Source organism: Parasteatoda tepidariorum, chromosome 4 (assembly GCF_043381705.1).
Source record: "Parasteatoda tepidariorum isolate YZ-2023 chromosome 4, CAS_Ptep_4.0, whole genome shotgun sequence".
Lineage (NCBI taxonomy): Eukaryota > Metazoa > Arthropoda > Arachnida > Araneae > Theridiidae > Parasteatoda > Parasteatoda tepidariorum.
Window position 1 is genome coordinate 21,897,203 of NC_092207.1, and position 17,684 is coordinate 21,914,886.

Genomic DNA, 17,684 nt, shown 5'->3' on the forward strand with positions numbered 1-17,684 from the left:
TTCCAAGTTTTTTTTTTACCGAAATTTATTATTTTACTGTATTAAAATTTAATTTAATATATAACTGGATTACTATTTAAACTGGAATCCATATCTCTCTCCAGTTTTAATTAGTCAAAATTACAGTTATTAAAGGTCGACTTAGATTTAGCAATCAATTTTATTTATTTATTTTTCAAAGATTCAATAATAAATTTTAAACAAAATCACGTATGTATTAGATAACATCCCATCTAGGTCATTTTTTTGTACTTCAATATTCCGAAAGAAGTTATAATTAATGTAACGAAATAACTTGCCACGAAATTAAATTTAACTGTTAAGATTGCGTGCACACATATATAACAAACTAATTTAATATTTTAAACGAAGCCTTTTTTTTGTCTTCGTTTATACTTTTCAGCATACAATTTAACATTTGTATTCGCTTCTTATTTTTTTCTGTCATTATAAAACTGCAATGTTCCCACAGCAAACATAATTATATGCAACATTATCTGAAAATTCTGCGCAAATTGGAATTTTGTTGTCAGAATTGTTCACTGAGCCGATTAACGAGCGAGAATGAATTGTAAATTTAAATTCCGATTTCTAATCTTTTATTTTTATTTTTATAGGGTTAAATTAATAAAAATAGTGATTTTCTTCAATCATTATTAAAGCTTTAAAAGAAGAATGCAGTTTCTTATGAAAAATTGGCGATTCGGGTTCAATCTCCTCTCTCTTCTTCTGGGAGTAATTTATTAAAAAAATGAATAGTTCGTGATGTTATATTTATTGTTTTTTTGTTTAAATGAACTTGTTTTTTTTTTTTTTTTAAATCTTTTCTTTTTAACAGCAATAAGGATCTGCATTTATATATATAATATGCATGTGTATGACTTCGTGTTGCTTTGCAATACATTTTGATTGAATAGCGACATTAAAATAAAAATACTTAACGTTGCATAAAACATTCCACATTTCTTCTTGAAATTTTAAATTTTTTTTTTTTAAATTCATAAAAATTTATCATATGTTTATACAAGCATATTTTTTTTATTTTTTTCTAGAATTAAGAAATGAAGAATTCCTTTCAGAAAATACAATAAAATATTTTACAAATTACCATTTTAATCTGACTAATTTCAGCATATTTTATGTCACAATATGCTGAATCCTCACTTTTCTTCACTTTAGATGAAAATTATTAAAATCAGTAGACATTTTTCAATTTTTGCATGTTTTTAAACAATGCAACGTCAGGGTGACTTTTCGCCTTCACAGGCAAAAAGTCACCCTGACGTTGCATTGTTCAAAAACATTGTGAATTGTAATCTAGCATTTTCACAAATGTTAGATTACAAACCCTTTTCAATTTTATAAAACTGTGGATTTTTTTTTTTTTTTTTCAATTGGCCATTTTGTGCAGTTTCCCTCATTATCAAAGAAGCTGCTGGCTAACACTTAACTGCTATGAATAATAAGCTCAGAGTAGTTATAAAAGTAGCATAATCATAGGCTATAAAGCGTTATTTCAACCTTTGAAGAAGAGCCCTTAGTTGAAACGTTTCCTTCTTAGAGAATAGGTTTCTGCTGATGAATTATGCTACTATCCTCTTATTTTTCCTTAGTATCAAACAGAAATTGTCTATTTGTAGCTTCGTTGAAATTATTGTACATAATAATATTAATAATGGCAACAAAATTTAACATTTTAAAAGTGTGATATCATTGAGGAATTGAAATGCATTAAAACAGTAAACTGCTTTAAATTTTATAAGAAAATAAAACTTCTGACATTTTTTTTTTCAGATGGTGCAAGCAATCCAAGTGCTTAGATTCCATTTGTTAGAATTGGAAAAAGTAAGTTTATTTCTAAGTGTTGATTGCTTGAAATTTGTATTGGCCATTATTACTGATTGACATAGAAAAATATCTTCATCGCCGATGTCGAAAGTGTTTTAAAAAAATGCGCTTTAAATATGCTTTATTTGACCTCTGGATAGGTAGTATAAATAATGCTTAAAAATGAGATCATCTTATTACTGGGTGAGATGCTATTATACATTCTTAATTTTCCCCTTAATTTTATAATAATTGCTGAATTTAAGACAGTTGAGGATTTTGAATACGTGAATCTAAATTACGTACTTTGTATATAAAATCCCATAATACACTTTCTATATAAAATCCCATATTTACGTTCCATTCTAACTTATTGTCCTTCATTTTTCTAAAATTGAAATTTTCAGTTTATCCTTCACCAAATTTACATCCTCACGAAGTTTGTTGGTGCTCATACAATAGAAAAATTTGCCCTCTAGTTCACGATTGTATGCAGTACAGAATAACCAGGATTTGCAACGGAGCACGTGAAGAACTTGCTTGAACGTGCAGGATATTAGGTGAATGTGCAATATTTTAACAATTTAAAATCTGTTAAATATTGCATAGTATGAATTTTAGTCTTTAAAATTTAATAAAAGCTAACCCATTACTTTCAAATCAGTTAGGATTATTTAAATTTTAAAAGCGTGCATTTTAAACCAACGTAAAATTACATTAATGCGCAAATCGCAATTTTTTAATTATATTTTAATTATTTATAATATATCTCCCAAAATCGATTGAAAAGTTTTTATAAACAAACGCTTTTAAGTATAGCCTGTCGATTTGTGGACTCATTTCTTATATCCTCAATTCTCAAGACATCGTGATTTCCCTTAATGATACATGAAATGTAGTCTTGAAAAAGAACTCTTTAACCCCGCAACTTAGAGGGATTTTGTTGGCAAAATAACATTCCGAAAACAATCGCTTCAAACCTTATCGCTTTTGAATCTTAAAAATGATTTTCTTTACATCACGCGCTCTTTTTGTTGTCCCCCCAAGTTTAGCGCGATTTTTTTTCTATCGTTAGTTTGAAATATTTACTCATAGCTGAAAAATACTTTAGTGATTTTCACTAAGCAGAGCTTTTATTATAAAAAATAAGTTACAGAAAAATAATAAGTAGAACGGAATAATGATTTTTTTCCTTTAACGTTAATAAAAGTTTCCTTTAAAATAAAACTTAACAAGTGATGTATACATTAAAAATAATTCGATAGTTCGGACAACCATTTTCGATAAATAACACATCAACGTAAAATAATTTCTCTGAAACTTTGCTAAATCATATAACTAAATATCGGTCGCTTCAGCGCAGACGATTTAATTGCCGTTAAATTAACATGAAATTTATAGAACAGAACTTTTCGTTCACTTTTTATTTTGCATTTCATTCTGATTAAAAACAAATACTTCGATTCATGAGTTAATCACCCAAAATTTATGACGGAAAAAAAAAACACCCCTAAAATCCGCGTTATAGTTAGTTTAAAAATAAATTGAATAATAGAACATGTGGTGTGACGTGATCGTTTTCCTCCAGCAGCGTTCAGGAACTCCAGTAAATAAATGTCAAATTGAAAAACGCCATATTTCATAAAAACCGTGAGGGAATAATACGAAGCTATTGTTCAAATTCATTTTTGTTCTATAGGCATAGGCCTTGTTGCTTTGCATTAGGCATAAATTTCGAAGACCTCCACAAAGACTCATTGTGTTTCCCGCTTATTTATGACCCTTTTAGTTCTTTTTGATTGCCTACATTTTGGTGCTTATTTTAAAACTCTCAGGCTTTGCCCCTTACTGTTCTACCTCTAGAAGGTGAACGCGCGTTGTGGTGTAGTTTTTATTATTACTCTTATTTTATCTCGTTAAATCACGATAATTTGACTTCCATTCTTATTTATGTTCCTTTTACATTTGAAAAATAAGAATTTAACTGAAAAGGGATGAATGTTAAAATAATAGTTTCGTGGTTAACTTTACCTTTTCTGTTAGTTTTACTACATTTTGATTTCTAATGGAAGATAATAATCGTAAATTTTATGTCTTTATGAATATTGTATTAAACAAAGAGTCGTATGTAAAATTCAAATATATTTGAAAGGCACCTGTAGAAGAATGTTATTTTATTTATAAATTATATTTAACTTCCTTCGATTGTTTTTTTTTTTTTTAAAAAAAACTCGTCAATTCTAAGTTACCGCTGATTTTTAATAAAATTGTGCAGAATTCTCTTACATTTCAAAGCTACAGTGATAATTTGCAACAATGAATTCATTTACAAATTATCGTCAGTGACTTTTTTTTTTTCTTTCTTTTTTTAAATGTGGATCAGCTTAATTTGCGTGCTTAAGAAAATGGATGCAGCTCAAAGTACGTATTTAAAAAAAAATATGGACACATCAAAAAATGCGTCTTTCATATGTTTAACTTGAATTTAACATTTAAATGAGGAATTTCGTTCTTACTTTTCCTTATTTCTTTAAACATTAAGCATAATCATTACGGGACAAAATCCCGAACTTTGGGGTCGAGGTGGTTGGGTACATTTCAAATATGTAACTTTTCAGACAATCTTTTTGTGTTCAGAACTATAAGCAATGAAGTGGTTTTTAATAAATATTAATTCTTAATATGTAAATTTACTCATTTTCATTCATTTCACTACTTCATTTATAGTGTTCACTACTTCATTTATAGTATCATGGTAACCTAGTAAAAACAACTGATTGGCTTTTAAGGTCTTTTTTTTTATTAAATATTTTAAAAAATGTGCTCAGAGGTTTATGCAAATGGACGGCATCACATGATCATTTTATTTGGATTCAAATATCTAAATAAATTCCAGATTCTAAATAATTCCAGGTTTCCAGATTCTAAATATCTAAATAAATTTCAGATTAAAAGACTACACATAAGAGAAGCCAAAAACTGATTCAAATACAATGTCTTTCTTCTTAAATTCGCATTTTGAGCTATGTGCAAAATATAAAACTCGCCGATGGTACATTTTTTTTTTTAAATTAGCAATAAAAGATGAACTTTCAATAAAGTTGCATTGACTTTGCTATTGGGGTAAATTTAGCTGTGAGAAACTTGTCTTGGAAAATTTTAAAAAGAGAAGAGTTTAAAAATAATTTTCACTGAAATGTTTCATCATTAAAAAAGTTTTGATGAGTTAATATGCAAAGGTATATTTTTTAAAGTCAGCAATGTGTTTTCAGCGTCTAGTTTTCTATTTCTTAATTAATGCGAACAGTTTATAATTAACTAAATATTACGTATAGTAGTAATTTTATGGCACCTTTAAGAGAAAAATGAGGGGAGAAATGATGCAAAATTAAAGACGTTTTGTGTATTTTCTATGTGCTCCTACAAAAATTGAATTAAAAATTTCTTAGTTTAAACTTTTTTTTATCACAATGTTGAAATCAGGGCTATATGGCATTCTGTGTTGTTTTTCTTTTTCTGATCATTATATTGCATCTTAAAATGCATTCAACCATTAGTTCCTCTTCTCGCTAAGCATTAATAAACAATATTTAATACATGATTCACTAAACAAACAGCTGTTAAAGCTGAATACAGCCTATCTAATTCTATATTAAACTCGCTAATTCCGACGGCCAACTGGTCCGCCTTCTTTGGGCAGGCAGGAAAAAAGAGCACTGGGAAAGAAAAAAACAGACACACAGGAAGAAGCCTGAAGAAAAAAGCACCTCGTTAGTAGTTATATGAATTTAACTACCCATTCAATTTGGGCCATTGAACCAGAATTTAATGTAATTAAATATTTATTCGAATGAAATAAAAAATTTGAAAATAATATACAATGAAACCACCAGGAGATATCCTCTATTCGTGACAACTTTCAGAGGCACGGAATTTTTTGCATTTGACTTGGAAGAAAACCTTAGGAGAGATCATCAAAACCTCCCCAAGTGACCGGGCAATACGGAGGAGATACGAAAAAATATCACAGAAGAATATTAACAATACAAACAAGTGGAGTCAAATGTATTCAAAAATAATTTAGAGAGCTTTTTTCTACGATCTCCGAAAGAGATCTACAACCTCATGTTGCAGTCAGAGGGCACCAAAGACGATGCTATCAATGATTTATTTCTAGAGTTGAAAGTTAATAAATTCGTGGAAAAAAAAGTTCTTTTCGAAAAAACTAAGCATCTCAAACAAACAAACATATTCTCATTTTTTTAAAGCTAACTAATTTTTATGATATAGCAGGGTGCGTAGCGTTTTTAAAAAAGTTCTTAAAGGTGCTTATTTTCAATTTTTGTTTTTTAAAAGCCCCTAAAGGAGCTTTTTTCATTGGGTGTTTTTAAATAGTGCCTAAATTTCCCTTTTCCAAATTGAGATTTTTTCCTTACCATCTCGATTTTCGCTACGAATTATGCAGAAAGACCCTGATCACAAAGTTCTATTCAAGGTTTTCACAATTAATTCAACCCCAATCTATTTCGGTTCATCGTCAGTCCGTAGCGTATGAAAACGCCATTCGATTTACATGATTCAAAAATTTTGACGATTGTCAAAAACAATGTCAAAAGATTTTTTTTTTTTTGACATGATACTTAAAACCAGATAAAACCGTCAATTGCCAAAAACTTTCCAAATCTACTTAATTATGATATTTTTTTAAGTGCTTCAAAATATTATTTTAGTGTTTGAAAAGTGCTTTAGAGGTGCATATTTTTTGTTGAATAATTTGGCCACGCACCCTGTATAAAATTAAATGCAAATTTAAACAAAAGAGATAATTCTTTATTTATTTAAAATAATTCTATTCATAATTGGTAAATTTGTTTTTACACATAAGTAAAGGTCATTTTTATTGACGGTAAATTTTGTTCATGATGCCAACACAAGTGGTATTTCCGCACTAAGAAAATGAAGCTAAGAAAAATTAAAATTGCAAAAAATCCTGTACCTTCGATGACATTTTGAAGTCAATGAAGGTAATTCCTAAGAACGACTGACCATTAACGACCAGTTTACTGTGAAACAGATGTCGTACTTTACTGCATAAGTGTTAATTTAAAATTTGCAGACTTTTTCCAGTTTATACTATTTAACAAAATGATTGACGACTAATAAGCAGTTCTAAAATTGTTTCGAATTTCACTATTTGTACTCAATCATGTTCGGTATTTTTTTATTTCGCCGGCGTGAGCAATAAAGTTGCCAGAACGCCGAGTGCAATTGTTATTTTTCGGTGATTTCTTTTGAAAAAACAAATAAAAAATAAATTAACTTAATTTACTTGTGCGTGGAGAATTGGAAAAGTATCCATTTTCTGTTAATATTTTTCTAAACTTTTTTAAATATTTGCCTCCTTAGGAATTACAACTGCTAATTGATAAACTATTTGAAACAATACTATTATGCAGCATATAATTGTAATACTAATAACAATAAAAATGCACCCTTTGCACTCGTAAGACGATTCTCAGACAACATTGCCAGCTTTAAAATAACTACCACTCTGAATGTTTAAATTTTGCTATCTTAGTATTTAGTAACCACAACCGTTTAGTAACCACTCTAGTTTTTTAGTATTATATTGTAAATGTGTAAACTAGGAGTTTTATTTGGTAAACTTTAAGTGATTGTCTCCGGTTTTTTAATAGTTCTTTTGAAAGATGCCAAAACAATTTAAAAATGGAATTTTTTTTCGTCCCAACAGGACGACGCGAACTTTAAATTCTTTAAAAGTTTAAATTTCTATAAATTCTATAAAAGTCATAGATCTTGAAGCATACCCAAATTATCTAATATTGCAACCAATGCATTTTAAAGTAAAAAATAAATAAAAATAATTTAAGCTTATGTTGCAGTTGAAAACTAAACGACAGCACAAGCAAACAAGTATGTAATTACTTTAAAATCAATATTTTTGCAATATGACGCATTGCATTGATAATTATCTATATTTTCACTAACTTTTTAAATAAAGACGAGGAAATTTCTACTGTTGAAAAATATTATTTCTTTAATATTGAGACCAAGCAGTTGGTACATAACTGCTAAGTCAGTGTTTCCCAAACTTATGATTTCTGTGTACCCTTTCTAAATTTTTCATAACGAAAGTGATTTTTTATTAGTGTACCACTAATAAAAAATGTATTTTTTACTATAAAAAAATTGCACAAAAGTTAATCACAACTGGCTGTCGACACCACTAATTATTAACTGTTAACTCTGCAAAAAATAGCCAATAGAAAAATACGTAATCGTAAATTTTCANTGACATTTTTTAGAGGCACGGAATTTTTTCCATTTGACTTGAAGAAAACCTTTAGGAGGAGACCATCAAAACCTCCCCAAGTGACCGGTCAATACGGAGGAGATAGAAAAAATATCACGGAAGAATATTTACAATACAAACAAGTGGAGTCAAATGTATTAAAAAATAATTTAGAGAGCTTTTTTCTACGATCTCCGAAAGCTACAACCTCTTGTTGCAGTCAGAGGGCACCAAAGACGATGCTATCAATAATTTATTTCTAGAGTTGAAAGTTAATAAATTCGAAAGAAAAAAAGTTTTTTTCGAAAAAACTAAGCATCTCAAGCAAACAAACCTCATTTTTTAAAGCTAACTAATTTTTATGATATAATATTAAATGCAAATTTAAACAAAAAAACATAATTGCTTATTTATTTAAAATAGCTCTATTATTCATAATTCGTGTCCCGCAGTGGACTGATCGTTAAGACACGGTTCCCAGCAGATCACAGAAGTCAGGAATCACTGGCTGCGGTCAGTGTGCTGGTGGGTGTCCACTTGGATCAGTCTGCGTAGGGACCGAGGTTGTGCGGTATGGGTCCTTGTTAAACTGTTCTACCGCAAAGTGCTCGACTTCGAGTGCAGGTCGTCGGGCTACCGAAGCGCGGGTGCCATCCCCTCTGCAGAGGATCAAAATTGTTATGGCATGTCTTCGGAACATCCTCAGGGATGTTTCCCAGACCGTCGCCAATAGCCCATTGTGCAGCTCTGGTGCTACGTAAATGAACTACAACAACAACAACATATTCATAATTCATATATTTGTTTTCACACATAAGTAAAGGTCATTTTTATTGACGGTAAATTTTGTTCATTGATCCGGTTTTCATGACGCCAACACAAGTGGTATTTCCGCACTAAGAAAATGAAACTAAGAAAAATTAAAATTGCAAAAAAGCACGCACCTTCGATAATATTTTGAAGTCAATGAAGGTAATTCCCAAGAGCGACTGACTGACCATTAACGCAGAGAGTGGTCGTACTTCACTGTATAAGTGTTAATTTAAAATTTACAGTTTTTCTCAAGTTCATACTATATACAAAATGATTACGACCATCAAGCAGTTCTAAAATTGTTTCAAATTTCACTAATTATAACTTTATCATTTTCGGTATTTTTCTATTTCACCGGCGTGCGAAATAAAGTTGCCAATGCAAAAATACCAAGTGCAATTTTTATTTCTTGATGATTTCCTTTTTAAAAAACAAATAAAAAATACTGAGTTTATTTGCAAACAAATAATTGAATTTACTTGCTCCGGTGAAATGGAAATGTATCCATTTTTTGTTAATATTTTTAACTTTTTTAAAGATTTACCTCCTTAAGAATTACTGTTAATTGATAAACTATTTGTAACAGTACTGTTATAGATTACGTAATTGTAATACTAGTAACAGTGAAAATGCATAAAGTATTAACCCTTTGCACTCGTAAGACGATTCTCAGATAACTTTGCCAACTATAAAATAACTACCACTCTGAATGTTTGAATTTGGATGATTTTAGTATTTAATTTTCACAACCGTTTAGTAACCACACTAGTTTTTTAGTGTTATATGGTAAATATGTAAACTTTTGTTTTTGTTTTGTAAACTTTTAGAAAGAACTTTTTTTTTTGCCTCAGTTTTTTTTTTCTTTTTTAAACTGTTGGAAGAGCCTCGAGAGTGAAAAGTTCTGTTCAGTGTTGAACTTTGTATTGTAATTATTTTTTTTTAAAAAAATATCTGATTACGATCGAATTATCATTTAATTCAATTTCATTTGGGTTCAATTTCCCAAATCGAATCGAATGTAACATTAATATAATAGTTAATAAGATGCAAGTTTTTCCGGTGCTTTTTTTCCCGATGTTATATGTTCATTAAAGCAACCAGTTGGTCTGCATTTTTGAATGAGTAGCATTTAAAGTATCTGGTAGTTCAAATCTTATTAAAAAACCAAAAAAAGATAGCACCTCTACTCCCTCACACACAAGCAAGTGGAAAGACTGAGGCATACAGGTGGCGAATTCCTATACTTTTGAGTTAAGATGCGCAGAAGTGATGTGCGCATGCTACTGCAAAATGCATCGGAAACGAACTTTTATTTCTATAAAAGTTTCTACATCTTGAAGAATACCCAAATTATTTAATATTGTAACAATAGATTTTAAAGCAAAAAATAAATACAAATAATTTAACTTAATGCTGCAGTTAAAAACTAAAAGGCAGCACAAGCGAGCAAATATGTACTTTTTACTTTAAAATCGATCTTTTTACAATATGACACATTAAATCAATAATTATCTATATTTTTACTAACTTTTTAAATAAAGACGAAGAAATTTCTGCTGCTAAAAAACATTATTTTCTTAATATTGAGGCCAAGCAGTTAGGACATAACCGCTAAGTCTTAAATGTGAGTACTCAGACACATAATAAATGTAAATTAATGAGAACTGGACATCCAAAGGTTCCTTGGAACTCCTTTTGGAATCCGGAACCACCTAGGGTTCCGCTAAACACTTTTTGAAAGCCGCTGTATTGCGAGTACCATATAGACATAGGAAGAGTTTCATTTTTATATATTTAGAGAAAGCGTAACAAAAAAAAGAATATTGGTGTCATTAAAATTATGCAAATAAAAGAAACGTGTGGGGAAAAGAATCTAGAATATTCCAAAGTTCTAAATAGTAATTCTCTAAGAAGCCGATCGTTCAATTTACATGCATCAACTAAACTATATCTGATTTCCAAAAAGAAAAGTTCTCCCGGCACAAGTAAAACACAAACAATTCAAACTGAAGTCGTCGCGTAAGATAATAAGGGGGTACCGTGGCCAGTGTGACAACGACAAAGCTGGAACGGGCCTAATTACAGCCCCGGGCTTTTCCATGTTGACGTGGGATGGCCTCTTTTGATTGACATTCGAAATACGGGTAATCATTGCTAAATCTTGGCATTGGATCTCTCTTCACTCCCCGTCGGCTGAAGAAGGCCCGTCAACCTATTATCAAGGTAGGCCTATTGCTGGATGACCCCGGTTTTCAAATAAACGGACTCACTGCGTCAACGAGTTCCCTTCTGTGCCTAGTTTCCAGATAGGCGTTGTGAGCCAAGGAAGAATAGATCTCATATCTCTCTTCCCCCCTCTGCTTTTTCTTGCTTTTTAATTTCCCTTCTACACCTTTTTATCAAACACCTGGGTATGAAAATATGTCAGGAGCAGTAAATACCAGTTTTTCTCTTCTCCTCTTTCTTTTTTTCTTTCTGGAAGAAGAAATATGTGGAATTATTTTTTCCGTAACGAATTCGGTGGTGGTTTTCCATGGTACTATTACAAAAAGTCGTCTGCTTTCTTCCTTGTAGCTGTGGGAAATGGAATTTTTTTTTTATTTCAATAATGTATATTATTTAAAACTAGGATATATTTATTACTTCTAAATGAAATTCATGTTTTTCAAGGTTGTAGTTGAGTTGATTTTGCCAATTTTTTAAAAAATAATTCACTGCTCAAATAATTTTCTCTTCTGCACCTTTCTAGCGAACATCTGAGTAGGAAAATATCTCAGGAGTTGTTGTTTACCTATTTTTTTTTCCTTCCTCGACGAAGGAATTTCGAATTGTTAAGACGACAACAACATAAAAGTACAGCAGTTGTAACAAATGAAGCATTAAGACGTAGAATGAAACAATCGAAATACTCAAATATATTTGCGTAGATCAGATGTTCTTGGAACACTTAAGGATTAAATTAATTATTGTAAAAGTACTCTTCGTACTAAAATTAAATTTTTATGCTGATAAAATTTAAATAAAAGTAGAAATTCTCAATACTGACAGAACTCACACGTGACACTGGCTGACTTTCATGTGTCAGTCGTAAATAGATAAGTCTTTTCTCAATAAATTTATTTTATACTATAACCGTCATTGAACAACCGACCCAATTTTGGGCTTCCGATTACTAATGCTAAACTCAGTAGCCTTGTAATTTTGAACCCAATCTAGAAGACAAGGAACTCCAGGAATTTTGCCCTCTTGGGGGACTTTTTGATGGAAGCAACCTTCATTTGTGTTACATGGAAAGGAAAGAACCACGAAAATCTCCCACTGTTAGCCTGACGGCAAGGGAACATTAATCAATGATCTGTTTAGCACTGAGGATATTTTACCCCTGCTCTATGGTCGGTCCAATCCGGGTGCGGAATTCGTATCGACCAGCCATTGTTGGGATACGAAGCCGATTCACCGCATTGGGAGGTGAATGCTCTATCCCTTGAGCTAGCACGGCTCTTTTTTCAATAATTGAATAAGTCATTAAGAAAGACACTTATTTTTTTCTTTTATTGTTAGTTAGGTGGCTCCGACTCATGTTCGCTGCTGTTGCCAACCCCCGTAATGGCTGTTCGTTCACCTTTGCTTTTTTTTCCTTAAAATTCTATTTTAAAAAATGGATCATTTTGTTATTAAACTAAATAATTATTGAAATTTTATGTGAGAATATATTGGTAAAATGTTAATTGTTATGAAAATGAACGATTAAAACATTTTTTAATTTAGCAATATGGAATATGAGACAAAATAAGAAGAAATAAATGGAAGGTAAAACGATTTATAACGATAACCTTACATTGAAAAACTGTTTAAATTGCAAACGATTTTTATCTCTCGTGAGACTTCTATACTTTTAAAAAATTTCGATATAAATCTTATGGTTTGGTCATCATAATTTTATGATCAATTCGAAAATCTGTGTATTCTCTTAGATTTGTATCAAGTAGAACATAAGAATGATTTCTTAAATTATTTATTTAGGTTCATGAGCTCTGTGATAACTTTTGTCAGCGTTACATCAGCTGCCTAAAGGGTAAGATGCCCATTGATTTGGTTATCGAAGAGAGAGATACTAAACCTGAGTTAGGGGACACCAATAACAACAGCAACGGTAGCAGTTTCTGTGGTGGTCCTCCCTGTGTCTCCAGGGGTATGCTGGATACTTCCGGCGGACATAGTACTGATAGTGGCTCTACACCAGATCAGGTAAGTCTATCATCGTTGACTTTAAAATTAAGGAATGGACAGCATTTTTATTATTTTTTTTCCAATGCCCACCTGTGTTCACCAACATTTCGTCAATTCAGGAATTTTACAGGGCAGATTTGTTGGCCACTCTTTCAGGGACACCATATTAGGTGGGCCAACGTTGCTCCCATAGTAAGGACAGATAGTACATAAAATGAAAGAACATCCATACCTTTTCCGAGATTCGAACCCAGTACCTTTCCGTTGCAAGGTCAGTTCCCTGACCCCTACACAGGCCGGACATGGACCATGAACAGCATTTATATATTATTTGAAACAGAGCCGCGGTGGCTCAGGGGATAGAGCATTTGTCTCCCATTGAGGTGACCAGGTTCGAATCCCAGCAGTGGCTCGTTGATGCAAATTCTGTTCCCGGCTTGCACTGACTATCGTGCTGACGTAAAATCGTGCTGACGTATCGTGCTGACGTAAAATCGTGCTGACGTATCGTGCTGACGGATCATGGGTTAGAATCCCTTTGCCATCTGGCTAACAGTGAGAGGGTTTCATGGTTCTCCTCTCCATATAACGCATATGCTGGTTGGTCCCATTTAAAAGTTCTCCACGAAGGCCAATTAGTCCCAATGCTTGGTCCAAGGGTTCCGTTGTGTTCTGGACTGGGTTTTTAAGTACAAGACTGCTGTGTTGAATATAGTCGTAAACTCAGAAATCGGGTCGGCTCTTCAACGCCAGTTATAAAATAATATGTGAAAGTGATTAAATTATGTGAAAGTGATTAAAGGCTTAACCGAATTTTAAGACTTCGTCAGTTTATAATAGTTAGAAGAGGGTGCATATAGAATATACAAAGTTTAACAAGTAGACTAAACTTCAAGAAATGGTGGAACTCACCAAATTAAATAACTTTAAATAAGGGTCGAAAAGCAAAGGGTGATTCTTGAGAGGCGTATCTGCTTGAAAGGTTTTTAAAATGGAGAATTCACTAAAAAAGAATCTTTTAATTGTTAAAAACTTTAAATAAAATCCTCGCATAAACAACCACCTGTATTAATAAAGGCAACGTGTCAGTTATGTATTAGTATTTTATTTGTTTTAAAGTAAAGTATGAGTGTTGTTTGTTTTTTAAAAAGAAACCGTTATCCTTTTTTTTTTTTTCACACAAAATCAAAAAAATTTTTGAAGTTCAGTCATATACTTGCGTTCTAGAAATTTGTGATATTTCCAAGCCAATAATTTTTTTTATTTTTAACAGTCGTGTTAAATCGAAGTTAAAAGTGAAAAACTTGTCTTCCACATTTTTTTTAACGTATCCATAAATAAAAGTTACTTGAAGATTAAGTAATGGAAAAAGTACGATATAATATTGCTTTATGTTATTTTACATTCAAATAAAATATTTTTTTTTATTTAAAATAAATTTCAAATGAATATTATTAAAGCAGAATTTGTTTAATATATTTTCATTTCATATTTAATAGGAACATGTAACATACCAGTATGCTAAATACGATATTTCTTCTAAAGATTAACTATAATATATGCTTAAATTACACAAAAAAAGTACTGAGATTTTTTTTTCTCCACAAAAATGAAAATATTTTTAAAAGGAAAGAAAAAGGCGATGGCTGTAACGTTGGGGTTTGAGTGAAAACAATAAATGCAATCTAGGAGGTGATCGCTTAACCTTCCCTAGACCTACAATTGCCTTGTCATAAATTATGGATAAATGATAGGACACACAACCCTACAATTTAAAGAATAATCGGGCTGCACGATTGGGCAACTTTTCGCTTACTTGGCAACTGGTTTTAAAAATGTTTGAAGAGCTGTACAAACTATAAAATATCGTTCACTTTTCAGATTTGAAGTCCAAAAATGATTCGATAAGTTCTTTTTTTTTATTTTTTGGAGCTTTCTGGTTAAACGACAAGAAATTCATGTAGGAGAAAAGTTGGCATATTACGCAGAAAATAGCTTAAAACAATATTCTCCATTGTTTAAAAAAATGAAGAATAATTTCTGATATTAGATCGAAAACAGCGAGAAATAGTTGCTTCGGTTTGGCAACAAAAAAAAAAATTAAATAGTAAATAAATAAATAAAACTGAATTGAAAAATGATATGATCAGTTTCTGTAATTGAAGAATCATGAACATCTTGAGAACATTAACAGTTATCAGCCGCCAGTCAGGAAATACGAAGAACAATTCAAGTTGTTAGTAAGAAGAAGATAAATGAATATAGTTTCCATACTGTTTCTGCTCTTGGTTCGAAAGTAGCAGATAAATAAACAATTTGGGTACATTTGACACTATTGCTTAGAAAGTAACAATGAAAATTTTGATATAATTGCTGTTTGATGGAAAATTATGTGGAACATATCTTGGTTTTTTTTTTTCTGTCTTCAGAAAATAACAATGAAGAGCTGCTTAATAATCACTGTTGTTGTTCATTAAAAATATTTATAATAATTACCTGTTTTAGCCAGAAAATAACAAAACAGTTGTTATATGTGGTCCGAAAAATTATGATGAAAAAAGCTTTAAAAACAAAAAAAGGCTTGATTTTTTTTTTTTTTTTTAAATGGAAATTTCTACTCAACTATATCATAAAGAAATTAATCGAAATTTAAGAAAAACACCATTCGAGCATGTTTTTTTTAATAAAATAAGTAATTAAAACAAGGATAAAAAAAAAGAATCACTATGCTTTTTTTGCTTAGAAAAGAATACACGTATAAGACACTCAAGGGAATGTAGCTCTTTTATTCAAGGTGTTATGTTATGACCACCCTAAATATATATTCTTTGGTTCCTTGTCAAATACTAAACAAATAGAAGCACGCATATTATGCGTCATTTACGTGAAAACGTTATCAAAATTTAACGAATTCCTAACTGAACGCATCAAAGCCTGTATGCGTTCGCCTGAGTAATTTAAAAAATGACTAAAAGGGGATTTTCACAAAAACCTTCGAATTATTTTTGTCTATAATTCCGCTTTTCTCACTACTGATTCGTCAGATTTAATTTTAATCCCTTAAATTTTAATCTTTTTGTTCCTTATCTTTAGCATAGGTGTCTAAAGATATGCACATTAAGATAGGCTATTATGGAACACTCTGCGTACGTATTTATGTTCTATAAAAAGGGCTAATAGTTAATTTTTTAAAAAAATACTACAGTAACTTGGTTAACTGTTTAAGAATAAAGAAGGAAAAAGACTTTATATTCTCATCTTCTGAAAAATTATTTGAAACAAGACATGAAAGCACCAGCGAATCAAATATCGAGTTATACATAATTCAACGATGAATTTAACGGAAGAAATCAAACTGAACTTTTTTCCGATTACGGATTTTTAATAACATTTTCCAATCTTATACCCTGTTCTGTCCCCCTTCCTCTATTTTTTTTTTTTAAATCAAAATTTTTTGACGGCTTTCTAAATCAAGTTTTGCTGAATTACTTAACTGTCTTTGGCAATCACGATGAGAAGTTCTGTATTGGATGAAAAATTCCTTTCCTTCGCAATCGAAATGACATATTCTTTTATTCACTGCCCGCCATTTCTTTTCCCCTCTATCGTTTTGTCGAGGCAGCGGCTTTTTAACTATTTGTCTTTCCTGCCAATAACACCTTCAGCTTATAGCTCATTTTTATTATTTTAGCTCTGTTCATGACAGACATCGTTTAATGCGATATTGCTCGACTATTTTTTTGTGGTTGTCTTGCTGATGGCAGATGGAATTTTAGGAAACCAATATGAGAAGTTTTTTTTAGATTTTATGTTGTTAGAATGTAAGAAATAATTTAACCTCATTCTATAAAAAAAGAACTATTTCACGGAACTTAAGCACATTTTTCTTAAAACTGCATTTAGTAAAAGTTTACAATCTGGCACCCCTCTTATTTAACAATTTTTTTTATGTTCTTGCAGAATACAGTGAAAATGTCGTAATAGTGAGGTAAAATCTAATTATAAGAAATCGCAATAAAAACAGTAGGAAGATGAAAAATTGCATAATCACATCAAATTGTTTAAAAAAAAAATGGTGAATTTGTTTTTATACTTCGACGAATACAATTTTTTGAATATTATTCTTTGTTATTTATTTAATACGAATTATGTGGTTATAGTGTAGCCTTAATGTAGGTTATGCAGTGACGTTGTAGTGCAGGTTATGTGGGATATAGCCTTAAAGGTTTCAAACGTATCCTTAAAAAAAAATCAAAAGTTTAATCAAATGAAAGTTTAGTTGGATGAACAAGTAAAACATCAGCTCCCTTGTCACACGTCCTTGATTCTATCCTCTGACTAAAAAAGGTAGGCACTTCCTTTCATCCTTTCCGTAGGTCAATAAAATTAAAACCAAATATGCTTGGGGACTAAACACTGGGGGTTCCGTGTTCGACTGACCAACCCTACTGCCCTGTGCCTCAGAGCCAAAGGTCAAGAAAACTGTGATGGGCACAGTTAA

The 17,684-nt window shown here is 31.1% G+C and overlaps 1 protein-coding gene across 4 annotated transcripts in view; it reads left to right on the forward strand.

The window, feature by feature from the left end:
* LOC107450063 (homeobox protein Meis1) overlaps positions 1 to 17,684 on the forward strand; it is a 103,880-nt gene that overhangs the window by 16,583 nt on the left and 69,613 nt on the right. For all 4 annotated transcript variants that reach the window (XM_043039728.2, XM_071179512.1, XM_043039729.2 and 1 more), the window contains exons 4-5: positions 1,795 to 1,845; positions 12,977 to 13,201. In XM_043039728.2, the coding sequence (XP_042895662.1) occupies positions 1,795 to 1,845; positions 12,977 to 13,201 (276 nt within the window). The remainder of the gene's footprint in view (positions 1 to 1,794; positions 1,846 to 12,976; positions 13,202 to 17,684) is intronic.